Here is a 27786-nt window from a genome sequence, read left to right on the forward strand (position 1 = left end):
TTACTGGGCGTGAGATATTGTAGAAATGGGGGCACGCTTACTGCACGAGCGCTATACAATAAATAGTCAGCTAATCTGCTTGAAATGCTAAAACTAAATAAAAGTCTAAACTGGTTATACATTATATACCTCATATTTCCAACGGTGGCATGCAGCGCTGGCTCGTGGTCGAGAACGAAAACGTCATATGGCTTCCGATTAACATCTTCAAATGGCAGGAAGCGAATGGTGTACGGGGTGATGTCAATGTCCTTTTTTAGTGTCCGCTGCAAAACGTCCCAGAAGAACACAGCGTCCCGGCACAACACAAAACAATGATCAATTGTCTCTGGTTGATTACAGAGGCGACAACTTTCCGACCAAGGAATAGACATTCCTTTTTCGCGTAGCCATGTCTTAACTGGGAGTGTGGAAGAATGAAGCTTGAAGAAAAATGTTTTTTGCATTTGGCGGGATACACATGCTCATTACGCGTTCTCCTAGGATTGTTTAGCTTGTGGAAGTGCCGCATGACTGATCGGCATGCGGAACCCCCTAGGCCGACCAAGTGCATCTTTCGGGAACAGGCGGCGTTGGTGCGGAGCGTTTATGCTGCGCAGAGTGATCCACCAGAGTGGCTGCCTCTTTTGGATGCGTGCGTTTGCTTGCCTTAGTTCTGATCTTTGTTCGATTGATGTCCTTGCCCTTTGAGTGTCTTGTCTTTTGAAGTTTTATAAAATAAAATGCATTAAAGAAAAAAAAACTGGCTCGTGGTGGAGTGGTCTGGAGCGCTAAGCATGTTATTTTCGAAATTGCAAGTTCGATTCCCCGAGGATGCATTCTTTTTTTTTGCGAGTTGTTTTGTTCGTTTTCGGCCGATGTTTTCTATACTGAGTTCACCATTTTTGGGGCGTAATGTTCAGTGCCCCACGAACGAGTTCACAGAACGCGCGGAGACTGACACTAACGCGCTAGCCAGTTCTCGTTGGCGTGCTGTTGCCACAAGCACCGACTACTTGCGGGCAGTGGTCACAGGTCACAATCAGCAGATCCTTCGCCTGGTGCAAACACGCTTTTTACGATACAGGCATGAGTGAGGCAAGCTCCAAATATGGGGAAAAGCGCATGGCATTTAGCGTCTGCGGCGACGCGGAGGGCGTTCATCCACTGCGTTGGCCTCGGCTAGTGATTGCCACGATTCCAAGCCGTCCTGGGGGGCTTATCTGAGGCATTCTACAGCCGACAACATTGCAGAAGCGCGGTATGACGATTACTGAGATATCAAGAATGCCCATCCAACGATAACGTCGAATGTCAAGCATGTTGTTTTACAGAACCGAAACCGAAACTTTTTTTAATGCTATTCTTGGGCATCGTCCAATCACGGTGCACCTCCTCCCGAAGTCAGAGCGTTTAGTTGATGCGGCCGCCGCAAACCGCGCATGGTAGTTTTTCTTCTTTCGAACTTTGTAAAATAATTACCTTCTTGTCAACCGGATAAACGATGCAAAGTGTGTTAATTTGAGCCAGTTTACGCAGTGTAAGCGAAAACGGGAGCTTCAGAAATTCACTTCAGTGTCACTTTAACCACTCATTTGGTGCGGCCCGACTATATCTCCTATGACTGACTGCGAACTTCTCGCGAGAATGTTTAGTAATTTTTTGTAATGTACAATGGTTAGACTAATGGGACGATGTGCAGTTACTGCCCAGAGTGTCAGGAGGTCGATTGATTGATTGTAGGGTTTAACGCACCGACGCAACGCAGGTGATGAGGCGCGCCGTTGTGGACGGCTACGGTTTAATTTTGACAACCTGGGGATCTTTAAGGTGCGCTGAAATATCGTACACACGGGCGCTTTTGCTATTCGCCTCCATCAGAAAAGCGGCCGCCGCGGCCGGGAATCGAACCCGTGCCTTCGTGTTCAGCAGCAGAACGCCTTGGTGCAGGAAGTCTTCAGTGTTTGGGATATGCACAGTTTGCGAAAGGGTAAAAGACGGTGGCAGTACTTTGTTCTCGTACGCGTCGGTGTACACGTCGCGAAACATTGGACTGAGTTCGCGCTTGAAAGTTTTATAGAAAGCTGCGCTTAATTCCTCTGGGCCTCCCGTTTTCCCATTGCTTAAAAGTCCTAGATTGCTTCATTTGTGTCGCTAACCGTAATTGGCACCTCAAGGTTAATTTTTATTTCATCCTCTAAGGGAGGCAATAAATCCAAAAAATCATCTTAAAATCCACCCAGGTCGATTGGGTGCTTGGAAGAAAGAGTTTGGTAATGTAAATTTGAAAGTCAGTTCCATTCAAGTTTGGTCACTGAGAAGTACTCCATCTTCTTCGATTTCAGGGATATGCTTTCTACAAACGTCCCGCTTTTCCCGTCAGAGCGCTCTCTTGGTGGATGCTTCTCCTTAGAGCAGCTTCTCAGCACGAGCTGTCACCTGTCCGTGACACCTGTCCTGATCTATTACTTATAACGGTGACTTGAGTTTCCTGAACTCGTCTCCATGCATTCGTGGCGTCTGACACTCTTCATTAGTGGCCGCTCTGAAATTGCTTTGCAGCAATGCCTGTCTTTTGAGTTCTACGTGCTTTAAGCACTCGATATTTCCAACGCGGTCATTTTAAGTGCAGAGCACTTCAGGGGCTCGCTTTGTCGTCGTAGTTCGCTCGCTGGACCCCAGTAGATGTCCGCACGGCGTTCCATCGTCGCAGCATAAGCCGGAGGGCTTTGAAAGCCGAGCTGTTTATATCGTCATAAGCGCTGGAAACTTGTGAACCGCTGCCTTGTCATACATCTCCCCGATGTTTAGCGCGAAGAAACCTGTAGGTACATTTGAGGCAAAACATACGTACTTAACCGGCAGCTCCCTCGTTGATTTACTTAGGAACGCTCGCGGTTTTGGTTTTTACGTAAGCGAAAAAAAAAAGTGGCAGTGCAACGCCAGCACGTGCGAGAGGGAAATCAAGAACAAAAAGAACAGAACTGCCGCTGGCGCAGTTTCAGGCAGGGGGCGCCCGAACACTGAAAAGAGTAAGGCCCCTAAAATTACTAAGGGTGGTGGTGGTTGTGGTTTGCGACGGGAAAAGGAAAGGAAATTTACTGGGGATATTTTGAGCTCGGCAGAGAGCTCACTTGCATACAACCCAGTGCAGGGGAAGAGAAGTAGAGGGGGAGTGATAGGATAAAGAAGAGAGAGCGAGAGAGAGAAAGAGAGAGAGAGATAGAGATAGAGAGAGAGAGCGAGAGAGAGAAAGAGAGAGAGAGAGATAGAGATAGAGAGAGAGAGCTGTCAGTCCTAGAAAGCACTCCGGGCTACAGCCGCTGCATAAGGCCGGTCGTCTCCTAGGAAATGGAGCACATAAGCGAAGACTTCCCGTTGGGTTGCCGCAGGCCCCTTCGGGAAGTCTTGGCTTATCTGCTCCGTTTCCTGGAGACGACCGGCCTTACGCAGCGGCAGTATCCCGGAGTTCACTGATTGACTGATGTATCTCGCCGCCTTTCGCCCTCAACCGCGCTCCTTTCCTCCTCCGTGTTTTGCTATTTTCTTTTTCTCCGGCCAGCGCTGCCCGCCATTGGCCAACAGAAAAGTCACGTGGTATTTTTCTTCTGCCTCCGCCGCCGGGTCGCCTCGCCGATGCCTCGCCAGCCTCACCGGCTGGGACATTGCGCAACGCCGCCGCTGCGGTGCCATTTCTGGCTGCCGAGCCACGGAGCTTCAGTGCCGGCTTTATCGTAGGCGCCAGCTAATAGCAAAGTAAGAATTATCTGCTCGTTTCGAACAAATCTCGCATCGGTGTCGCTTTGTGTTGCTTCTCGATGCCGATGTGTTGTGCCTTAAAGGGGTCCTGAAATACCTTCCGCCGATGCGTGGATGTACATGTAACCAAATAAAGCAATGTATTAGCAATCTTCTCCCGCAATAATTTTGTTGAAGCGATGAGTATTAGCTGAGAAATCGTAAATCAAAACCGTGCATTATCGTCGCGCCGCGTTTCCTCCTCCTTTCAACTTACTCTCCGCTGTTGACGGCGAGAGAGCCTTCCCTCCCATGATGCTGCGCTCCTCGGCGGTGATGTACTTCCGCTATTGCGCTGCTCACACTGCCGTCTGCTACGGGCTTTGTTGACACCATGAATCCCGCACTCCGCTCAAGGCTGGAAAAGCGAACAAAAAATCTGGCCGCATGTGTGCGGCGGCCTGGCCTTGCCCTTTCGCGGTGTACTTTCTGGAGTTGCTATCGGCGGCACGTGACTTTTTATCGGCGGCGAACTCGCAGCCGCACGGGGGGATCGTGCGCTCGCTCCCTTGGATGCACAGAGCACTGTTTATCCAAAAAGCGCCGTATCAGATGTGGCCCCGCTGGTACCGGGTCTTATTTTGTGGCGGTGGTAATCCCTGCCGGCGGCATGTGAAAAAGACATTTTAAACCGATACAGAACCTGTGCACAAAACGCCAGTTCAGCTTGGGGCGACGCGTGATGGAGAGCGGCAACGTTGGCAAAACATGCTCCGGCGCGGCTCTGAGCTTTCTAACGCTGGAGCGAGCGCCATTTCTTTGACAATATCAAACATCGGTTGCCCTGGCAACAAAGCACAAACCGCTCTAGAAGTCAGTTACGGTTGCGTGATCCCGGTTCAGCTCGGGGCCCCACCTCGCGACATGTGGGCACTGCAGGCATACTACTCACTCCCATTTGGAAGTGCGAGATGCATTTGGCATTACAGGAGGCGATGGTGTGTGTGTTGTGGACGCCTTTGTTTCGCGGTGAAATGCGACGTTGTGCTTCTGCGGGTGGATAGTGCTTCCCATGGTCTGGATTATCTTTCTCGAGCGGCGTACGACTCAACCTCGCATGGGGTATGTGCAGTGTGCGTGGATGAAAGCCATCTCGGCTTGTGCGCCAGATTTAAGTGACTTGCTGTTCGTCCCCGCAAACCGCGCGCTAGGTGAGTGCCGAATTTACGAGGGGCAGGAGGAGGCAACCCATCGTCTGTCAATCGCGGTTTGGACTTGCAACGCATGTTGTGACGTTGTGTTCGTTCGAAACGCATCTCTGGATTGTTTGGAAGTTGAATAAACTGTATGCGTCAAACCCGGGCATTCGGATCAGGGCTTTCTCTGCGATTGCAAGAAAGAATTGCCACGGGGCTTCAACGCTTTCTTTATGGTACGTACTAAAGTAAGAGAATATCCATGTCGTGTTATGGCCCTCTTGCTTTCAATAAAAACGGTTAAGCGTTTGTTTACACTTGTTTTGTTTGTCGTAAAATGTCCAAGCACTCCGGCACTCCGCTGGCAGATCAGCCGGCGAGCCGACGCTGAGCAGACGACTCATCTCGTTGCCGGAAGTGCGTGAAAAAGCCGCCCAATAGCAGGATGTCTAGCTCATGACGAACATCTGGGAATCGGTGACGTAGACATGTGAAGATGGCGGCGTCCAAAAACACGAAGGGAAGGGTGAGAAAAAAGCGACAATCTTTGCAACAAAAGTGTGAGCTTTCCGCTGCGCGTAAAAGAGTAATACTTGGCACAAAGGACGTTGACGACCCAATCTAACGATTGCGCTAGTGAATTTAGTGTGCTCAAAACGCCTTTCAGGGCCCCTTTAAGCAGCGCGAATATCGTCAGGGAGGGCAAAAGACTTCGTTATTCCGTCCGGGAAACGCGACGCAGAAAGGAGAAAAGTTTGGGTGCATAATTTGCACGGGCAGACTTCAGGCCGACGCTGCAATCACTCTTTTGCGATGTAAGTTTCTGAATGCTTGTTCTTGCTCTTAAATTCTGCGCAAGCTTGAGCGGTCACTTACGAAGAAATGCGTATTCCCTCCGCGACCGTCGTCCACCGTTAGTTTTGAGTATGCATTGCGCGCAGCGGCGAGCTTGTCCCGTTGTAAGCTCTCCTTTGGATAAGAGGCGTGTATTTGTCATGTGCGCGCTAAACTTCCAGCATAATTATCAGCGGCGTAGCATGTTCACTCGGTTGTCGTAAGGTTTTCGTGACGCGAAAATTGTTCACGAATTCGCGCTTGTGTTGGCCGACGGCAGCTTGCGTCTGACCATGTAGCGTGTGCGTTACGAGTGCGTGTAAGCTCTTTATGGCGTGAAGTCATGTTTTGTGTGTTAGCGACCCGGGTGGTATTACAATCCCGTTGTTATGACATTGGAGTGATTTGCTGCGTAATATGTGCTTGGTCGGTGCGGCGCAAATTGAGGCTGCTACGAGAAAAAAATTCCCCGCATTTCCCCGAGGGGAAGAATGTGAAAGTGCGAATGCACGAGTTGAATTTGCGCGGTTCGGTAATGTTCGCGAAAGAGAGATCACACACACACACACAACTACAAAGAAAGAAAGATGCATTTATTCACAGACACATATTTGTGTTGTCGTTGTACTTGATTGCTAGAGCGGATCTCAGCTTTGAAATTTCGTGTCAGTACTCCTTTAAGCGGGTGCATTAGCCCTTCTCACGCCCGATTCCTGGCCAATCCCCCACTCCTGGCCAGGCAGCGCGCGCCCATCTCCCCCCGTTGCTAGAGAAGACGAGGAGCGCGCGCACCCGCAGCTGTTGCTATGCGGACTACGGCGGCGGACGATTCAGGCTCGCTTAAGAAGTGCATTCGCACTTAAAAAAATTGCTGCTAGGTAAAGCCATTTAAAGCCAGCTAATCTAATGACCGCGCCGTTGACGTTTGATTCGCAATTTCTGTTACCGCTTTGCTAAATTCGCGCACGTTTGAATGGGCACTTGAAATGCATATTCGCACCGCAACGGCTGTACGCCCTTTCTTCCGTGTATGCAGAGAGGACCGTTAATTACATCTTACATTTACATTACACGTGATGCCGTACATTTGCGGTGTGCGCGCTTACTTACTCTTAGTAGTCAACGGCGCAGCGTATCCAGTCACTGCGATTTGAACCAAAACACAATGGGCGACTATATTATTTTCAGCAGACCTATTTTGGTCCAGCAAAGCGTTTGTTAAATGGGTTTAGTATAAGCGAGTTGAGCATGGACGCGGCACTGAGCAGATACGCGAACATGAATTTGAGCATGCTACGGTAGAACGGGCACTAATTCTCTTCTGCAATGCATGATTGCCTATATTTGCGGAGTGTTTGTGGCGCATCTCAAACTCGGTGATGACATTTTTTCCCTTCTCAATAGGAATATTTCCCGGATCAATTTGAGAAACGGGTATTGGAGAAGCTTGGCGTTAAAAAACGCAACGCAAATGGCACGCACTCCCAGCATTTTGTCTCACAGGAAGCCACGTCAGCAGCACAAGCCACCTGCACGACGTCATTACGGACGTTTGTTCCAATAAAATGTCTATTTGGTTGCACCAATTCATTTTTGTGATATACCTTATTGTTTCCTTCCAGAATTACATTCCCAGAGTTCCGAGGCATATTCCCAGAATTACAAGCCTGCGTTTTTCCCTTGGTTCGCACAGGAACGTACGGCCGCAAGTGCAGTTTAGTGTATCTGGCTGCGAAGTCGGGGAAGCAGGGACTTTTCACGTCGCTGTACGTGCACACACGCACAACAGCATGTGTATATTTTTTAAATATATTCACAGCAGACCATAACGACATGAAGGTAAAAGAAACACTTCTACAAAAACGGCAAAGCACTCTAAACTGCACGGAATTAAGGTAGGATGTGGGTCGTTAGCAAAAGCGGGCGCAGAGGGAACGCCGATAATGATTCACAGCCATCGCAAGAAAGGCGAATGCAGGGACGTCAGCGCAGCGCTCGAACGACGGCATTTCAGAATGAAGCGCTCTGTATACTGCCGCGAAATGGGCGCAAGCCCTCTGTGCAGTGATTGCACGACCACAGTCACGGGAATGCAAGAACAGAACTACCGTTATAGAGCAGTTTGAAATGTGCACGCTGGATCCTTTCGTATTCACGAGCTATTCTGAGATGTTACAGCATGCCGCACACGTAAACAAAAACCGCGCTGTGCGTATGCGCCAGCGGCATCCACCCCGCAAATAACCCCTTGTAGTCAAAAATATGAAACAAAACACCCTCACTCAGTGCGTGTTGGTAAAACGGGGCTCTAGAAATCCTATAAATGCTACCAAAGAGCGATTGCGTTGCGAAAACAAGAGCAAACTGCTGGAAAAACTGCAGCGAGCGGCCCGAAGCGTTGCGAGGGCGTCTGCTCTGAAGCAGCCAACAAAAATAGCGGCACCGCCGCGGAGTTAAAGGGACCGCGGGTGAGGGGAAAGAAAAAAGAGGAGGGCAGCGGTGAAGAAGGGAGCAGTTGGCGCTACCTTAGTAATTTTAGCGATTTTAGCGAAGGCGGAAAATTTGAAATGCGTTGGGTGGTAGGACTGAGCGGATGATGGCGCCACAGCCCATTATGGCGAATTACTGCTCTGCAATTTCGACAGCTTTCACAATGGCTTTAATTTTGTAATTGTTTAAACATCTCCCACATCTCAAAAGGCGTTTTTTGAGGATCTTCGCGCTTGGTTAGACACGGATCGCTAAGCTTACTTTTCTTCTTCATTTAAATTGCGTCGGTGCTTCTCGCGACAAGTCGACTCAGCAAAACGCGTGTCGATAACGCTCCAGCGGCGTGCTGCAAACTATGCGGTAGACATCTGGTGATAACGCCAGGTTTGAGACCGGAAGAACGTGAGCATGTGCGTCCCGTATCAGCGCGATGGCTGTGTCGCTTGTCGCTGTGCCTGTCGCCTTCGTTTCTGCAGCTTCTTTGACAGTGATAAGCGCTGCATGCGTGTATTACCGGGCCCGGAAGCGATAGTTGAGATTACCCTAGTTAGCGCGCGCTGTGCGAGTTTTCCGCGTGCGTTAGCTTTGGCCCACAGCAGCTGTCACTGCGTCATCGTTCTGCAATACGCCGCTTGAGTACCGCATGCATGCACCACTATCCGGTTTCTGCGTTCGTCTTTGCCCGTCACTGCCGGCGGGCTAACGCCGCAATGCTGCGCAAGCGAGTCACTCTAGAACACCGGCAGCGATGCGCTTTCGGCATCGCCTCCTGTATTTTACAATGCCAAACGCATCGCGCGCTTCCCTATGGGAATGAGTGGTACGCCTGCAGTGCCCACATGTCGCAAGGTGGGGCCCCGAGCTGAACCGGGATCACGCAACCGTAACTAAATTCGACAGCGGCTTGTGCCTGGTTGCCAAGGCAACCGATGTTTGAGATTGTCAAAGTAATGGCGCTCGCGCTAGCGCTAGAATGCTCGGAGCATGGAGGAAGAAAAAGTTAGGAGACGGCGCCACCGGAGAAACGTGAATACTATGCATAAAAAGTAAAATCGAAGTCGGCCCAGGGCGTTACTGCACCACGTGACCCCACCGCGCCGCTGTGTGAGAGCGCGCGGTGGGGTTTGTGGGCCGCTGCGCGCTCTTCAATTTCGTCTGCTCGAAACTACTCTGCGGCCCGTTTGGTCTTGGTCGGCTTTGGTCTTTCGGCTTTGGTCTTTCGCACGTACAAGGCACTCCCGCCCGCACGCACGCGGGCATGAGATCGCCGAGCAGACAAATACAGGAAGGACAGGGAAAGCTACCGCCAACCAAACACAAGAGATGCGGTGGAGTCGGAGTCCGCCGCCGCCGCCGGCCCAGCCGACCATGGAGGTCACGTTCTGGGCCGACTCCAGCGGCTTGAGAAAGGGAAACGGCGGAGGGAGCGGCTTCAACGGCGGTGGGCTTGCGAAGGCTAGCTGCGTGACGTCATGCCGTCTCCTAACTTTTTTCTTCCTCCATGGCTCGGAGCCGCGGCGGAGCATGTTTTGCCAACGTTGCCGTGCTCCACCACGCGTAGCCCTAAGCTGAACTGGTCACATGACTGAAGCGCTGGCAAGGCTAACGATTGGGGTAGAGTGGCCGCAGTAGAAGGAGAGGGCTTGGTTGGCCGATCCAGGATGATGCGTTTGGAATTGTAAAAATACAGGAGGCGATAATTTTCGGCGATTCTTTTGTTTTTTTCGCTTACAGAAAGAAACTCTGTATAAATTGTGTAGGGGGCGCTGAAAATTAAGCGTTGCACGTAGTTAAACGCAGCCAATGCTGCACTAACACTCGCTAATCTCCACTTTTGTTTTCCGACCTGGCAGCATAGGCAGCGCTTCTGAGGGCAAAAGAAGGTACGGAATCTAAGTCGACGGGCACAGCGGTAAGGAAAACAGCCATCGGGCTCATTCGCGTCGCGCATGCTCACATTCTATTGGTCTCAAACCAGGCGTTATAGGCCTCTCGCGCTGGAGTTTTGGCGACATGCAACGCCCCTAGTGGCCGACACCTCTGGGTAGTACCAAAGCAGACGCCCTCGCCGCCCTGCATGCGTTTTCAATTACTAGGCACCGTGAAACTTGGTTGTACTTAGTTTAATCGCTTTGTGGCGCGTTTAAATGACAGCATACTGCATGAAATAGCCCTTAAAGTAGTTGTCGAGGCTAAACAATATAATAACCACTCAAAGAGGCCGATTTATCGGCTTTCTTTTCAGCGAGCTGTCGCGGTCGTCGCGGCGTGGGACAGTATCGCCAGGTCGGGTGGTCTATACGCCTCGAGCGCGGCCTGTAGAGGCGCCACTGAAATCCCCCTAGCGGCCCGTTGCGAAAGTAGGCGCGGGAGTCTCCTTCCCGCTCCCCGCTGTCGCCGCTGCTTTTGCAGCATGTTCACGGCTGAGATTTACCGCTTGCGGGCGTTGGAAATCCATGTTTATGTGGAGCAGTCACTCTGTTCGCAAATGGGGTGTTTTTACGAGGGTGTAGATTTTTCTGAGACGATCTTAGTGTGGTATGTTTGGTCTGTATAAGCGCCAGGTGTGTGTCACAGCCCAGCGTCGCGGAACCGGCCTATCCATAGAGCTGATTCTAGTTACACTGCCCTGAATTTGCTAGCAGTGTCTCCGTAAAAACCGGTTCCTCAGATGTTCATGCTACGAGGATAAACTACGATCTAAATCAGTTTTGTGCGCTTACATATACAGCGGAACACTCATACCTGACAGCACGCCAGATACTGTTGCAAAATAATATACCTCGGATATTTATCCCCACCATTTATAAGCCAGTGTGTGTTAATTTCGGGAATACACAACGAAAGTACAATGGATAATGCAGAATTATACTCGTGGATCAGCACACGACAAAGGGTCTTGTCGAGAGGTGAGCGCCCGCCAGCATTCGTCTGCTACACATATCCTACGCAAACAACGCGGAGACGGGCTTAGAATATTGTCCGCGTCCGTGACTAAACGCTTCTTCGAAACATCGTCATATGTCACAGGGAGCCTGAAGAATAAATCACAAAATGAAATAAGATGGCCTTATCAGATACCACACTCTTCCAACGACACCTTTCACCGCTTGTGAACTGCCTCATGTATACTTTCAAAAATGCGTCCACCGAACGATCAGCTGTTCGTTGGAGACGAAAAACAAAAGGAAACTGAACGCGAAATTTGTGTGTGTGATTACTAAAACGTTCATTGCTTGATTCCGCTCCGCATTTGTACACAGCGTCCCCCTCTGCCACCCCCCCACCCCCCCCCCGCATGTCTCGCGAAATAGCAGTGCATTTCGCGTATAGTTGGTCTTGTGAGCCCTACCTGGCTTACGTTTCGACGAATGTATTTAGCATGTCAGAAGCAGCACTGTATTTTTTTTCATTTCCGTTAGAGCTATTATGTTTCTTCCGCACTTGCACTGCAGCATTTATTTTTCCGTGGTTTCATATTAAATGGCCTTGGTTCTGGCTACAACGCGTGTGTGGGAACATATTTAACGACGTACAGGTTTTGAATATATCTAACATTTTCGCATGGTTTATATTCTTATAAAAGGCACAAGTAATTGTCCGGGGTTGGCTAATCACACCACCCAAAACATATTTTTCTGCGACCTATATATTCGAAACGAAGCCGCATTCGTTGTCCACGCTGCAAAATGAAGCCAACCTCTCCCTGTGCCAGTATCAGGTCTAAACGAGGCGACAGTAGAATTCATTTGTACCTGACGTATTTGGATGTGACAGAGGTGATATGCTGCTACCACCGCCGACGCCCGGAAGAGCGGCGACGAAGCGCGCAGAACCGCGTCCCCGGGTAGCTCTTGCAGGTGATCGCGTATTCTACGAACACGCAGCTGCGGTTTAAGTGAACTAAACGTACTCTTTGCTTATAGACGTCACCATAAGAAGTTTTTTTAGGGCGCGGAAAGGCGAAAAGAAGCGGAAGAGAACTAAAACGCTGCACGAGCCCCTATCAGCCACGCAGCGCAAATCCCGTCAACGCTGCGCAGTATCGGCGGCAGGCGGCGCAGCGATCGCGAAGCTCGAGGCGTATTTTTTTTATAGCTTCCTGACGACGATTACCGTTCTTTCTTTTGGCGTGCGGTCGACAAAGGAAAGTTAACGAATAGCATAAACACGGAACGCTACTCATCCTATAGCCTGAGGTAACTGCGAAATGTTGCTTCAGCGGGAGCATGCAAGCGAACCCAAGAATTGCGCCGCTGACTCATCTGACACTGCTGGCCTGGCACGGCCATGAAAACGAGTGGAAATTTTGTTTTGTATTTTCGCAAAATAAATTATCCTTGCGTAACGTTTTACGCCGCACGATTTACGAATGGCAGGGTACATGTATACTAGCTAGTAGGTGAGGCATTGCGTCAAATAAACTAATTAAGTGCTATTAAACGACGCAAAACAATCATCAAATGGCACGCCCCCTGTCTGCAGAAATGTTTACTTCTATATTTGCATAACATAACATAGCCGCATACACGGCGCGCGGCCCCGAATATTTACATGCGATCATCACTGACTCTATTGGTTATCTTCGTCGCTAACAATCTGAACGCCGACACGCCAGTTTTGTCCTCAAAAGGGGTTAGACAGCGAGACAAGAACCGAAAATTGGTCGCTTCCAGTTGAATTGTCCCCAGTCTTCACACTTCGCCAGATTATTGCCAAGTATTACTGGCGATTCGCTGAATTTTTTCGCTTTGCATTCAAAGCCCCTCTCCCCCTCACACCCGATATGCCATCCAGCCCTCCACCGTGTCGGCTGATGCAACTCGCCCTACACTTCAAAACGTTGCTGACCCTCATTCTAGCCTATTAAGTGCGAACTGGGAATATATGATGCAAGAGCGTAATTAAGTAAAGTGAGCGCAAACAAGGAAAGCGAGCGGCCTCTCGGTTCGCCCGACCACTTTGTTTTACGGCCATAATTTCGGAATCGCAAAACAGATTTCACGCTTCTTACGCTTACTCAGATTTGTCACTGAGACACGCAACAAAACGGCAAGCTAACGCTGCACCATGTATTCGTAACGGCGACGCAAACGAGCACAATTTAATGAAAGCGCACTCATAGTGCGCAGGTACGCAAAGGAGCGGCGCACCGCATCAGGCGAGCCAGCGGTCTGCCGGACTCGCTTTCTTTTAAAGCGCCGTCATCGCCGATTGCGTCACTCTTCTTTTTTGATCGGCTGTTGTTGGAAAGTCCTTGTCACCTAGAGTAGTAAGTAGTTTAAACTAGAAGTTTCACTTCAAATTTCATTTCATACGACCATCGATCGGTGAACCTGCGAGTGTCAGAGCGCTATCACCGTCCCGGCACTTTCGTCGGTGGCCGGGACGAAGTGGCCACCTTTCACTTTCGCTGTGGCTTCCAAAGTCTTCTTCACAGCGTGCTCCGATTTGAAGGTCACCGCCCATACATGACTCATCTGGAACGCCCCCAAGGCGAGCACCTCAGGAAGCAATCCTGAACAAGCCAGTGCGTCGCGGAAATCTTCCACGCGATGCGGGCGGGATTTCATATAACCGTGAAAAAGCACAGTATTCAAAACAACTCGTTTTGTTGGCAGTGTTGGCCACGAAACTTGATAATCTCCGTCCGCGGAAAAAAACCCTTTTACCGTGGCCAGGCATGGCCGTATTTAACGCTCTTGAGGAGCCCTGCATCTTCGCGTCCAACCATCATCGTAGTTTGACGAAGGGGTGCACGATTGCTTTGTTTTACTTTCTGGCGATCGCGGTATAAAGCTTTTATAACACATTATGTTCCGTGAAAAGAACGTCCATGCTAAACCTGCCCTCTATGCTTTTAAATTTATGCGACAGTGCGTGAACATACGGGATAATCACACAACGCTGGACGTGTTTCTTTGCCTGACTTGACCTTGCAGAATTTTGTAGACTTGAAAAAAAAAAACTTAGCCGTAGAAAGAAGGGCATGATCCGGGTAAACTGCCTGTTATAGTCTGTTTACTCGGCAAGCGAACTGTCACCCATACTGTGGACGCATGAGTTCCTTACAAACGAATTGAGGCCCTTAACAGCTATTTCTCAACTTGACCCGTTTCAGCTGGCTCGGTGGTGCAGTGGCTAAGGCTTTGTGCTGCTGAGCCCAAGGACGCGGGTTCGATTGCTACCCCTGCCACTTTCTGATGGATGCGAGAAGCCGAAATGCCCGTGTGTTCGAGATTTCGACACATGTTAAATATCGTCAGGTGGCCAAAATTAATCCGGAGACCTCCGCTATGGCGCGCCTCATCGCCCGTGCAGCGTCGGCACGTTAAACATCGTAATCACGATCAATTTAACCATTTTCGAGTGGCAAAACGAAAAACTCAACAGAGGCTTAATTCCTCGACCTTGGTGAATAGACACAAAACGTGCTTATCCTGGAATAAAATTGACAGGTCCAAAAACTGAATAAGACTTTCCTTGGGGACATCGGTGGAGAAAACCAACCCGTGCCCATTCTCCTAAAACGCACGAAGGATGTTATATATTCTTTGCTTGAAGTCACTGTCAGGAACAACCAAGAGGGAATCATCCGCATACCTAAAGGCTTTCACGATCAGTTTCCAATCACTTTTCTTCAAGAACGATTTTCACAGCAGCCAGAAAAATGTTACTCAAGCAGGAGCCATGCGAGAACCAATGTCGGAATAAAAACACTTTCTCCCCAGGCTACGAGGGTAGACTTCAGATAGAAGCTCAGAAATTCCAAGAAACTCGGAAGGGAAATCTTCTTCTTCTCCATCTGCTACACCTGTTAAAAAACAGCAGCTCGTCGTTTTCTTCTGTAATACACTACTTCGCACAGGACATAAGTTTTTTTGGAGAACCGAGTAGAACAAATTGGTGACTTCAATACTTAACGCAAAACATTGGAAAGGCTTTTCGTGGACAAATATTCAACTACCTGTTCAGAACCTATGGCAAGAAACGGGTCTGACATAGATGACGATGACGTGCTCAACTGGTTCTTGTCATGAATTCTTTTACGTGATAATAAATCTAAGCGCGATGCCCGGTGTGTGAGTCTTTCCAGAGAATAGAAGTTCCTACGGCTCCTTTTTCGACTTACTGAGAAGCGTGGCTAGCCGGTCTAACTTCATATCGCTAAGCAACGCAAGAGCTTGCTTCTTTGCCTCACATGGTTTCAACAGTGCTTCTGTGAAGTTTTTATAAATGGCTACCAGCGCCTTCTCACCATACTCGTCTCCAGGGAGGAGCACAAAAAAAATCCTTCTCTATCTGCCGTCAGTAACGTATGGTCATTGGATACAAAGTGGTTAACCAACGAGTTGTTAGAGCAGCCATTCACGGTTCTGGCGTTTTCTCTAGGTCTTATCTTCTTGGTCCTATATTCGCCGCGAAATGTCCAAATACAGACTTGTTTCTGCAAATTCGGTTGAGGTGTTTAAGATGGCAGTTACCGAAACAAACTATACTACGCAAACATAAGCACAAAAAATTCTCTAGGTTCTAAACATGCACTCAGCTATTGTAAATTTATTGGAATGTGCTACGTCGCAGCTCCTGCTAAAGTGAAGAATGGGAAATTACTCGGTCCTAAATTGTAAGCGCAACTGAGTATAGTTGGCTATTTAATGATTTGCCTGCCCTGCTGTGATTGCGGTGGTAATTTCTTCATTAAAATCTAGCATTTTGTTGCTCCTACATAGATATTGGGTAGCAAGCTCTAATGTTTTGTGTTTTTCCTCTTCCATTTGCTTGGCCACTGTTGCTGTGCCATGTTGCATGTACTCAGGTGAAGGCCTCCGTGAGGTTGCGTTCACTGGCCTTTTCCCTTCCTGGCCTAGACATCCTTTGTGTGTATAAAAGCTGATACACAGTGGACTCCCGCTAAGACAAACTCGGTTAAGACGAAGTCTGGCTTATGCCGAATAACGTGGGAATGTTAGTTTGGTTTTCTATGGACGCAGTGCAAAAAAAAGAATCCGTTAAAGACAAACAGCCATGCACGTACTCTTCGGTAAAGACAAACAACTTTCGGGGGAACCACCGCACATGGCGATTCTGTGTAGTGAACATGGCAGTCTTGGCGGGGTGCGGCAGGGAATACACGCAAACAGAGGGGAATAAAAGTAAAATAAAATCCCAGCGCGAAGCGTATTCGGGCAATGGAGGCACAGAGGCAGCGAGAAAAAAAAAGACGCGTGGATAAAGCTACCCCTCTTCCCACACTTCAACCCATGGATCCAGCGGCAAAGCTATGAAAAAAAAATAACAAAGGTGGGAGAGTTTTGTGACTACTCTGCTCTGAGGAGAAAGGCGCAAAACTAGGAGCATAAAAAAGAAAACAAGAAAAAGTGACGACAGAAACTCCCTGTTCGCGAACTTAGCAGCTCTCCTGACTAATGCCGTTTCTCAGTGGGAGCATGTAAGTTCGCGTCCGTTCGCGCCGCGAATCCCACCGCGTCACCGCCGAGGAAGCCAGGGGTTCCCTCTCCGTTTCTGCTGCGTTGTTGCTTTAGAACACGGGTTTACGCTCTCCGCTGACTCTTGGACAGGATACAACCCGGCAAGAGATCCTGAAGACTGTCTTCTGTTAGGCACTCAAATATCTTTTTAACTTTTTCCACCTCTGTAAGTGTACTTCATTCATCGTCTTGAAAGAAGCAGTTTGCATGCACATGACTGTGTTGCCGATTCTTTTTTCGGCGGGGGAGGTTTTCTGATAAGAATGATAAGACGAAAAACCCATTATGGTCCCTTCGAGTTCGTCTTAACTGGAGTTCAATGCAATAAAATACTGTATGTCGCTTAATTTCTGACTGTATCTTTGAAACTCGCAGCAACAAAACCTCACAGCATTGCTCCCCGTGGCGACGGTAACAACAAAAACTGAGAACTATGTATTCTCCCGCTCAATTTAATCTAACCGCCATACAATTGCATCCAGACGCCGTTTAATTTAATCCACACGGCATGTAATTTAATCCAGGTGCCACCGAATGTAATCCAAGTGCCAACCAATTTAATCCGTTTGCCAACCAAAATAATCCAGCTACTACAAGAATGTTCCAGTGTTTTGTGCGAAATAAGGCACAACTTTCCGGACTTTGTTACGCGTGGTGTGGGGAAAACACGGTATTTCTTAAGCCTTTTTGTGAAAAATATCTTATGCAAACATCTTAATGTACATTTACTAACAAGCGCAGACCGTTGGTGCCGCGTGCGGTGATCTGATCGTCTGCGAGAGCCCCGTCGATAACACACGTACGAAGTACCGTCTGCTCTACACGCAACAATGCCTTGAGAAACTCCTTTGATAACAAGACATTACTTCAATGCCGTTTGCATTCTGATTTTCATTTAATGAATGCTTTTCTGCAGCGTTAAGCATTATTTCCAAATGGTAATATCATCTGCGAGATCGTCAGAAATATCGCCTGCTCGCGACAGAAGTGTCGTCTGCTCGCGTAACAATACGCTGGCAAATCTGCTGGCGTAACAGTACGCGAGCAAACGATACTTCTGGCGATCTCGCACACGATCAGCACATGGCACCAACGGCTCAAACGAGACCGCTCTCCTGGTCTACGGGTGTTAGTAAATGCCCATTAAGCTGCGGGCATATGATATTTTGCACATAATAGGTCATGAAATGCCACGTTTTCACCACACCACACCAACGAGGCCCGCAAAGCTGCGCCTAATTTCGCACAAAACCATCCAGCACATTCTTGTGACACCTGGATTAATTTGATCGGCGAAGGAATTAAATTGATTGGCTCTGGGATTATATTTGTTGACACCTGGACTAAATTACATGGCGTCTGCATTGAATTAGATGGCGCTTGGAATAAATTCACTGGCGCCTGGATTATATTGGATGACGATTTTATTAAATTGAGAACCTGAAGTTTCGCAACAGCCCCATTCATCTTTCACGTACTAATTAAAAGAAAGCACGTTATTTTCCGTAGGAGAGGTCGTGGGCTGTACAGGTTTGTGCCTAAAACTGAAACGGTGAGCTGGCGTTGCGTTTCCGCTGGAAATGTCCAGCTACTTTGGTTTGGCGGAAGCCGTCGTTCCAAAGCTTCCTGGATTTCACTCGACAAAAAAAGTAAATGTTCTGCAGAGCACGCACGCTGTGCTTCGCGGAACGTTTTTAGAAATAAAACGTTCATCTGTTGGTGTAACTCTCCTCCCCGAGTGACGACACACAGTTCAAAAACCAGTGCTTCCTGTGCGAGCTCATTCATTTGCGACCTCAGACTCCGACACGTGTTCACAGCGCATAGAAGGTCGCTCTCGACGGAGCGAGTTTGTGGAAGCAGGATGTGAAACTCCGCGCGATGTGCAGTAAACGTGCGCCCGAAAGCGGATCGAAGTGGACGTAAAAGGTAGGGGTGATTTTACACGAGATTGTTGGTGAACCGATTTTTATATCGACGTACCATGTGGACGTGCTACGGGAGTGATTTCAGTGATTTCACTCAGGAGGTCTTTGCCGTTATTATTACGACCCTTTCTTGTGTATTACAGAATATGCACGCGATACACGAGCAAGTCCAGTCACAATTTAACGGCTCCAAGCAAAAAAAGCTCAACTAAACAGACAAGTTTTCATAAATGCATGCATTGTTCTCTTTGCTTCCCCTTCGCTTTTTCAAAACACTTTGTTCACGTTGATCGATGACTGTGCATGATATGATAAGGGTCCTGAATCAGTGTCGTTGAAACGGTGGTTGTATGGACCGTTTGCCACAGCCGGAACTGCATATACACAAAAAAATGTTCGCACAAAGGTTAGAATTTTGAAGAAAATAGGAAAAACGCTGATCTGTTCACACTTGACCAGAATATGTGTGAGTCCGATGTGTCATATTCCTGTGAATATGAATAGTTATTTCTTATCTAAAATTTATCTTTACTTTGTAGGGTTCCCCTGGTAGCGTGTGAAATTTGGAGCAGGTGCCTGGTAGGGTAAAAGACTATAACAACGCAACCAGTCGAGGCTTGTCCAAGAACTCACAGAGGTAAGACACCTTGCATGTTTATAATCGATCATGACTCCTCGACACAGTGGTGATAAAATAGCAACCGCACTCATTGAGACTGCTGAGATAAAATGTAGTGATGGCGGAGAGCCTGAAGCTTTGTTTCTGATTTTTTTTCTGGGTGGATTCCTTGAATGAGTTCCTAAGAAAAACGGGAATAATAAATGTGTTCTATGGTCATTTCCTCGGCGTTGGCGTTTCTTGATCCTATCGGTATACTTGAGCGCCTTCTTAACAGATGAAGTTTACGCCTCCTGACCTAAACATTTCTTTGATTGCCCACTCGGCTTTCAATGCACTGAACGGACACCACTTTTAGTTCGATACCACAAATTATCGGAACCATTCTTACACTGTGTATTTATGGGTATTCATGACCCATGTAATATTTTTATTTGAATAACATTTTTTTAAAGAAGCCCCGACGCAGATATTTTTTGTCTTTTCACCTCTTTCTACCTGTATGAAGAAACCTGTATTTTTCAGGATGTTACACAGTTCCGCAAGTGAAATGATTCATCGTACCATTTTTGCAACGGGTAGTGACCTTGTGAGATTCTACGTTTCACACACTAGTTATTTCCCACCCCGCAGCCATCCGCGCTCAGCTAACATGCCTTACGAGCGCCGGCTGCGGACGGGTCCATTGTTTGCGGAGGCAGACAAAGGCAGGAGGCGGCGAGGGCAAAACACCAATGGCAGCATTTATTGCAAAGTGCGAATGAAATACACTGCATACAGACTGATCGTAGGCCATTACGGTAACACTGGGAGCGAGGCATTAAACAACGCTGGAGATCGAGATGGTTCGACTCACCCATGGCATACCGGAGTAGCGGAGCGCTGCGCAGTGCGAGCGCGGTTGCAGTCTCCCAGCTCGCCCGGACGCGTCCTTTGTGGCGCGTTCCCCAGGTCAGGACCAGCGCGCCGAAACGCCCGCGCGCTACCGGATCCCCAAGACAAGAGAACGTCCTCACGTCCTCCGACAACCCACCACACCTCGCCTTTTGGTGGCGATAGTATCGAGGAAGAACTGGTTCTCGGGTAAGGCAGAGGGGAAAAAGAGGGAAAAGGGTCAACGCCTCCACCAGGGCGACAACAAACCGTCCGGTCGCTGGCGCCCTCCCGTATGGTTCCCGTCGCGTGAGCGAGGCGCGTGTGCACGCCGGCCGCGATGGGAAGCTAGCCAGAAAGGGGTTCGCATGAAAGTCGCGATCCCCACAACCTTAAATCTGAGGACCTGTGCTGCTGTCTGAATACCTAGTAATATTGATAAAAAAATATCACCCCTTCTTCGAAACATACCAACTAATTTGGCAAGCGAGTATGAACTCTAGAGAATACAATTTTTGTAGTTGGCTTTAAGATTTCCTCATCATCCGCATCCCGATTACTGGGTGAACAGGTAGACAAAACGTCGGTACAAGTTTCTGGAGACTGTAAAACGCGGAGGACCGGACACCATGCTAATAGCAAATACCTTGCGCACAGAATTCTAAGCGACATCATCGAAGGTATTTGTTTTGTCTCTTTAGATAAACAGTTGAGTAAAAACAATTTATATGGAAGACTATTGCGCTCCTGTGAGCCTTGCATTGCAGTGTCATGATTGTCATCGCTGTGCCGGCTAGAATTGATCTGCAATTCCCCTGGATCCCCGCGAAGCTCAAGGTCGAACTTCTTCGCTGAAGTGTTTGTATTGTTCGCAGTCAAGTTTCCGGAGTTGCCTGTTGTCGAACCCTCCATCAGGGTACCTATGGAACGCCCGGCTTTCTTCCTCCACAACTTAGTTGTCACATTATGTTAATGTCAGGTTTTTCGATTTCTAAATAAATAAATAAATAAATAAATAAATAAATAAATAAATAAATAAATAAATAAATAAATAAATAAATAAATAAATAAATAAATAAATAAACAAACAAACAAATAAGGGGAATCAGTCAAGAAGTTCAAGGGAAGCCAAGGGAACAATGTGGTAGGTCATTTATTATCTTTGAAACACATACAGATTTTTCAAAGAAAGGAAGGGGAAAAAGCATGCCCGCCATGTGGGATTCAAACCCACAACCTCCAGAATACGCGTCTGGTGCGATGACCACTACGCTATCGGCGGGGCTGAGCTCCCCTTCACTTTCTCGGGTATTTATGTCAAGGAAATTCTTTCCTGCACTTGAGGGTGGTAGCCAAAGCCACTCCGACTACTCGGGGTGAACGGGACCTTCTTTCTAACACCCGGGCCGTGACTCGTGCGTCTACAAAATATCGATATCGATATGTCGTAGACGCTCGAGTCGTGCTTGGGGGTTAGAAAGAAGGTCGATATCGATATGTCCTGCTTGGTTGTGCAAAGTCTAGAGTAAAATCGGCCTTTGGTGTTCTGCTTATTTGATGGCAGAATGCGGAAAAATTAGCAGTGGTCTAGCTCGGCTATGCCAGGGTATACGTAGCGTGAGCTGAGGTACAGGTACAGGTGGTTATTCTTAGGTTTCCTGGTTGTGTAGGATTAGCTGATTAACATGCCTACTGGTGCTAAAACGATTTCCAATCCAATCCGATCCAATCGAGTCCAGTAACTGCTCCTCGCGCATGCGTAGCACGGCTGTCCAAGAGCCACGCGAAACGGCTATCAAGCGGCTCCGGCGCAGCGTCAGACTTGGCTACTGCGCAGCCGAGACGCACAGCTAGGCACGCGCCGGCGCCAGTGCGTCTGCCGCGGCTATGGCGTCACTCCATTGGAATGCGCAGACCGGCGATTTTGCAGACCCAATTTCAATTAAACACAATCCAATTTATTTCAAGCCAATCCATTTTAATCCAATTCCAATCAAAAGCAAGCCAAGCCAAGCCAATCCAGTCCGATCCGATCCGATCCGATCCAAACTAATCCAATGCTCCTCGTGCTTTCCTAGAGTGATGCTTCCGAACAGTATTATTTTTTCTCAGCGGGTAACAGGGAAAAATTGCAATTGCTGAGTCACGCCTTGTCGACCACGTGCTTAAAAGGGCTTATCTTGAATTTTTCCACAGCGTTTCGATGACGAAAGGGAGCGTGGAATGGACAGATCGAAGCGGAATTTGTGCTCCTTTTCATGCTGGCATAGGAATCCTGTTGGCTTGCTTTTAAAAGCAAACGGTCGATTGGAATTCATCAGAAGTTGCTCTCTAATGGCGTTGGGACGGATTTCGGGTATGAATAAAGGCTAGTGAGCTTTTTGTATGCAGCCGAGTGCTGGACACCCCTCCAGCAGCTATTCTGCTCTCTTGAAAACCTGCAAAATTCGTAAGGCGAAACCGCGAGGTCAAACGCTGGCAAAGTGTCGAAGTTACGTTTCGTGCATTATTACACACAACATAAGAGCTTCTTTCTGAGCGCACATGGTAATGGGCCGTTAGGAGACTCTAAAGAAGTCAAAGAAGTTAAAGGGACGTGACAAGGTAGACGTGTTAACATAGCCATCACGTCCGTTCACTTGGCTTTTGCTTTCCTCTGCGCTATTCTAAGAAAGAATCAGTTGAGATCCGGGGGCTACGAATGGTGCGGAGAAGAATATGTCAGGGAGAAGGCTCACCATAATGAGGCGTTGTCGATGATGAACTTACAGGAGCATTTTGTCGCGTTCTCATATTTACGAAGATAGTAAAAACATTTACCTCGTTTTGTCACCTTTGTTTGTGTGACTTAAATTCGATAATAACACTATTGGCAAAGCTTCTTTCATTTGGAATTCCGGCTACGCATAACTGGGTCAATTCTTGCCGAAAGATTCATTTTATTTCATTTTTAAATTGAACAATGTATATGAAGTCTTGTAAAAATACTTCATTGATGCTTCTGGGAAGAAAATATTTAAATAATGCTCGATGTTTTCGTATTTAGTAATTTATTTAGTAAAACACAATGTTTTAGTAATATGTAGTAAAGCACAATGACGGCTTTCGTCATGTACTCTGAACTTTTGCGCACGTGTCGGTGGTGACTTCTGATGGCAGGCATTTATGTGCTGTTAAGGCCAAAGCACTTCATTCATTGGTTTACTGTGTAGGTGTATTTGAAATAACCCGCCAATGCTGCCGCCTTTCACTCCTCTGATAGCGTGCAGCATTCCATAAGCCTCTGTAGGGAGAGAACCCGAATATTTGCTTCTGATTATCACTTCTTATTTTAGGACATTTTGCTTATCATTCTTTCTTAGTCCTCAGAATTCAAGTCACTATGTATATCCGAAAATAAAAATGCAAAAGCTGATGTCCCTGCATCGTATGTAGCTCTTCTGAGCAGAGGCAGATCTCACATACGCCAGCCTGGTGAGTTTATTTTTTAAACTTTAACAGAAACTCGCTTTCCCGCAGATGGCGGACACATTTCGACCAGCGCAGGTGGCCTCGTTCCTCCTCAAGTGTTCTCCGCTCGTCATCCTGGGACTCTTTGGAGGGCCGGTAACGTCACAGAACAACTACCCTCTGTCTCCGGGTGGCCCTTACTGGACACTACTCGATTTTGCTCACATGGTGAGTCTGGCTGAGAGCGCGCACGACGTGTTTCGCCCCTGTGGCCGTAAACGTAAGAAGTTAGCGCCAATCTGTTTTAAAGTTAGGCATTGCCCTCAACTTTGCACAGTTCAACCTATAAGCGGTTATATTATAAAAAAAAACTGAACACTTCAAATTTAACGTACAAGAAAATTGCCCCGAATTTCCTTGCTTCGTGTCAAATATCGTTTAAAGACGATTTTTTTGCCGCCCATGTTATGTAGCACCATCTCCACTGATCCCTCTTAACCCGTCACGCTCTTCTCCTACCCTTTCGCTCCTGTCATGATGAAAGCAATGAGGTTTACTCAACTCAACTGAATTTTCCTGCTGTCGCCCGGCCGCCAGCCCTACTTCGGTGCCTTTTGCTACAGGTGTACTTCGAGCGCCTCCAGCTCGAGTTTTGGGCAGCTTTTTCAATTGGTTTTCTCGATCGCCCAAGCTAAAACTGCGTCAATTAAGTTAAGGAACGCTGCTGCTGTCACTTATGTAATTAGGTATTGCATCAAATATCCGTAACGTGTTTTGTTCGATGCGCAGTTGTAACAATAATGAAGTATGTATGAAGCATATATGAAGCGAGTGACAAAAAGGCCGGTGTGCCAAAATGCTTGTGGTTAGGTAGCCGGAGAAAAGCTATCGTATCGCAAAGCTCGCAATTGCAGTCTAACGTTTCTACGTTTCCTGCGACCTGGGTGCGTTCATGCTTTTTGCGTACACATGTGCGCAAGCAAGAGGATGTGCGCTTTTTCACGGGAAAGGGCGACACAGGATGAAGGGGAACGAGAGCTTGTTTTTTCAAAGGAACAGTACACAGAAAAACAGTGATAATACAAAGCGATGTAGGGATATGTTTACAAGCCAGATGGCTATTTGTATGTCGCATCTGAGCGAAGGACCCCATTTATACTGCGCCGTAGCATAATGAATGAAAATTTGAAAGTAAAATCTGCCATTTTTACGGCTGGCTTATGCTAGATTTACATACAGCATCCAATATTGCGGGCCTGTCGTGCAGTGACCATGAAGTCACTTGGTCACATGCATTGGATGGAATGCATTGGATGAAATGCATCACATGCATTGCAATGAAATTACTCAGTGACAAAATGGAATACATGGTAGTCATCCACACTCAGCATTCCACTCTGGCTCAGTATAATACTGAAATATAAAATAAACGGCAATGGTGTATTGAAAAAAGATAGAACTAGAAATTCCATAAGAGAGAGAGAGAGAGAGATTTTCACTACTACAGCAAAAAAAGAGGCTACAATCAACGCCGTGAAAGTGGTTGGAAAGCAAAGTTTTATACGACATTCACAATTGCCCATGCGACGTCACTTGAGTTCCCACACGACGCTCTACACAGAGTGAAACGAGGGATGCTGCAGCCGTTACTTGGAATTCGCGGGGGCGGCGTCCCGAATGCAGCAGCGTCGGCCACGGCCGGCATAGAGCGATGGACGCCGCTGCAGCCCGGCCGTGCATCGGCGGAAAAAAAAAAAAAACTGATAGGAGCGTGTTTCCAAGGGTGAGACAGCGGAACCTAGCCATCCTGATGTGCTAGCTCGGGGCTACACCACCTCGCTACACAAGCGTAGAGACCGAAGCAATTGGATATGTGAGGTTAGTGATTCCCATTTAGACCGATTGAAACTAGTTAGCTTGGTAAGTTTGAGAATCGCGAGAAAGCTGAGGGAACTTTTATAATCGCTATTTATCAGGACCACTTGCTCCTTCCGCCTTTTGTAATATCTCTCAAAACACAACCGAATTGGTAATCACCAGGATAGAAAACGGAGTCCCAATGCTGGCAAGCAGTGCGCTAAAGGTGGTGGGTCTTTAGCGGCCAGGTGTCTGTATGTGGTTTTTACATTTTGTTTTCCCGCTCTGAAAACCAATCCTTAACGTATGTTTCCGTGCGACCACTTAATTCCGTCAGGTGCGGGTTACCCTGGAGGTACTGTCGAGCAAGATAATCATGCCTTGCGAAGGCAGCGCGCAATAGACGCGAAGCTGCACCAAAACAGCCCGAAACCGACCGTCGCTAAAGCAGATGACAAAGCCGTACCGTGGGCGCAACCGCCGGTGAGCGGGCACCTCCGCGCGGGGAACCCTGGGTAAAATCGTTGCGCCATATAAAGTGTGCTCAGTGAGTGAAACCCTCAGCATATACTTAAGCAAATACCTAGATACCTAAGCAAATACTTCCTATTCCCTAAGCAAATGCTGCCTTTCAGATGAAACGATGAAACCAATGTGCCATTTGGTAGTGATGCAAAGTTGAGCTTGTGGGTAGTTACGTTGGGGCTCAATCGTCCTCGGCTCTGGACACCTCATCCGTAAAGGCAATGCAGGAATTGTTATCTGACCCGGCCTCTAACCTTACCAAGTAATGTGTTTGTCTTACTAGCCGTCTAGGTTAAACTGGGCTCTTTACCCCCGAATGGGCACCATTGTTTGTCTGCGTGGTACCGTGGTTTGTCTCCCATAATTGGGTTACCCTGGTGAGGCCACATCACTGCTTTAACCGTCGTTTTATGCTTAGCGTGGCAGTGTTTTAACGAACCCAATGCTGAATAGCTTAACACAGAATCTCAGTTTCGGGGGTGTTCGTGCTTCACGGCGTGTACGTTTTTACAATAAAGGCAGCCTCTGAGGTCACGGAAACAATCGTAACTCTTTTGCTTACCACTTCAACTGCTGCGGTGCGTGTCGAGATTTTGTTAACATTAAATATTTTGTGTCTGAAAATTCTGTGGTACGCGGTGCATGGAGGCAGGCCAGAAAAGCCAAAAACATGTTAGGGGGGGGGGCGCAGGCGTTTGGTTGTATTTGCCACATATTCTGCGATTTTTAAATTTATCTCCCTCTTAAGTGGTTAGTGCGAAACCGAAGTCCGTGTGGAGTTCGGTCCTTGAAATACCGGTGTTGGCGCTACTGCGCCATTATTTTTCCCCGTCCTAAGAGCAGCACATTGAGCAAGGTCGCTATGGCATCAGCGAGCAGGCAAAACCGTTCGCACCTGTGGCAACCGCTCGCGCGATGGAATGGTGCTTGAATTGATCTGGAACGCAGATTTCAAAACACCATTAAAGGGGATGGCCATAATATTCTACCCCCACAAAAATAGAAGAGGAGGTGATGCAATTAGCAGCGAATCAAGAAACACTGGCATTGTGAGACATGCTCTTGGTAGCGTGTTTTAATTTGATATTTCATTATGTTGTTCCTGACATGGTGAACGCAACCAAGAAATCTGACGATTCAAATGGCGTGTGAGCAGTCACTGCATCGTGTGCCGGTATCATAAACAAAATCAGGACTTCGCCGCGTCGCACTTGCGTTTGCCTTCGAATCATGCTTTCGAGCGAGGGCTACTGGCTAAGCTGATAAGCCTGTTTTATTCTGCCAGGTGCGCTGCTGGCGTAGTGCCCTCCCCCTCCGTTTTTTTATTTGAACGCTGCAACTGCGCAGTTGCAATGTCCTAAAGCAGATGACGTGGGCTGAAGGCGGGCGCGTGTAGATATTTGTTGTACCCACTTTGTGACTTCTCTTGAAAAAGAGTAAAAAGGATAGAGCGCGTGTCAATTGCCGTGACGGATATATAAGTTGCGATTCGAAAATAAAGGACCCGTCGCGGTGGCTCTGTGACTAAGGCGTTGCGCTGTTGAGACCGAGGTCGCGGGTTCTATTCCCGGCCGCGGCAGGCGCTTTTCTGATGGAGGCGAAAAGCATAAACGCCCCCGTGCACGAGATTCCCGCGCACGTTAAAGATCATCAGGTGGTCAAAATTAATCCGGAGCCCTCCACTATGGCGCGCTTCATCACCTGTGTAGCGTCGGCGCGTTAAACGGCATAATCAGTCAATCAACGGAAATAAGGGGTGGGGACAATGATAGATGCTTTAAATTATTTCGTTCGGGGCTTCACCG

The 27786-nt window shown here is 48.0% G+C and overlaps 1 protein-coding gene and 1 non-coding gene across 3 annotated transcripts in view; one reads left to right on the forward strand and one right to left on the reverse strand.

Moving 5' to 3' along the window:
- Nucleotides 1–18487: 18487 nt before the first annotated feature.
- The window catches only part of LOC144158458 (ATP-binding cassette sub-family C member 2-like), a 72183-nt gene continuing 62884 nt past the window's right edge, over nt 18488–27786 (forward strand). Inside the window, exons 1-3 of one of the 2 annotated variants that reach the window (XM_077689339.1) lie at nt 18488–18658; nt 19197–19294; nt 23669–23827. In XM_077689339.1, the coding sequence (XP_077545465.1) occupies nt 23669–23827 (159 nt within the window). In that variant the 5' untranslated portion in view covers nt 18488–18658; nt 19197–19294. The remainder of the gene's footprint in view (nt 18659–19196; nt 19295–23668; nt 23828–27786) is intronic. The other variant, XM_077689338.1, reaches the window with a different exon arrangement.
- Nucleotides 21359–21431, reverse strand: Trnat-cgu (transfer RNA threonine (anticodon CGU)). Its single transcript has one exon. It is a non-coding gene; the product is annotated as a tRNA-Thr (tRNA).

Source organism: Haemaphysalis longicornis, unplaced genomic scaffold, assembly GCF_048455015.1.
Source record: "Haemaphysalis longicornis isolate Haplotype H1 unplaced genomic scaffold, Haemaphysalis longicornis Haplotype H1 scaffold_10, whole genome shotgun sequence".
Classification (NCBI taxonomy): Eukaryota; Metazoa; Arthropoda; class Arachnida; order Ixodida; family Ixodidae; genus Haemaphysalis; species Haemaphysalis longicornis.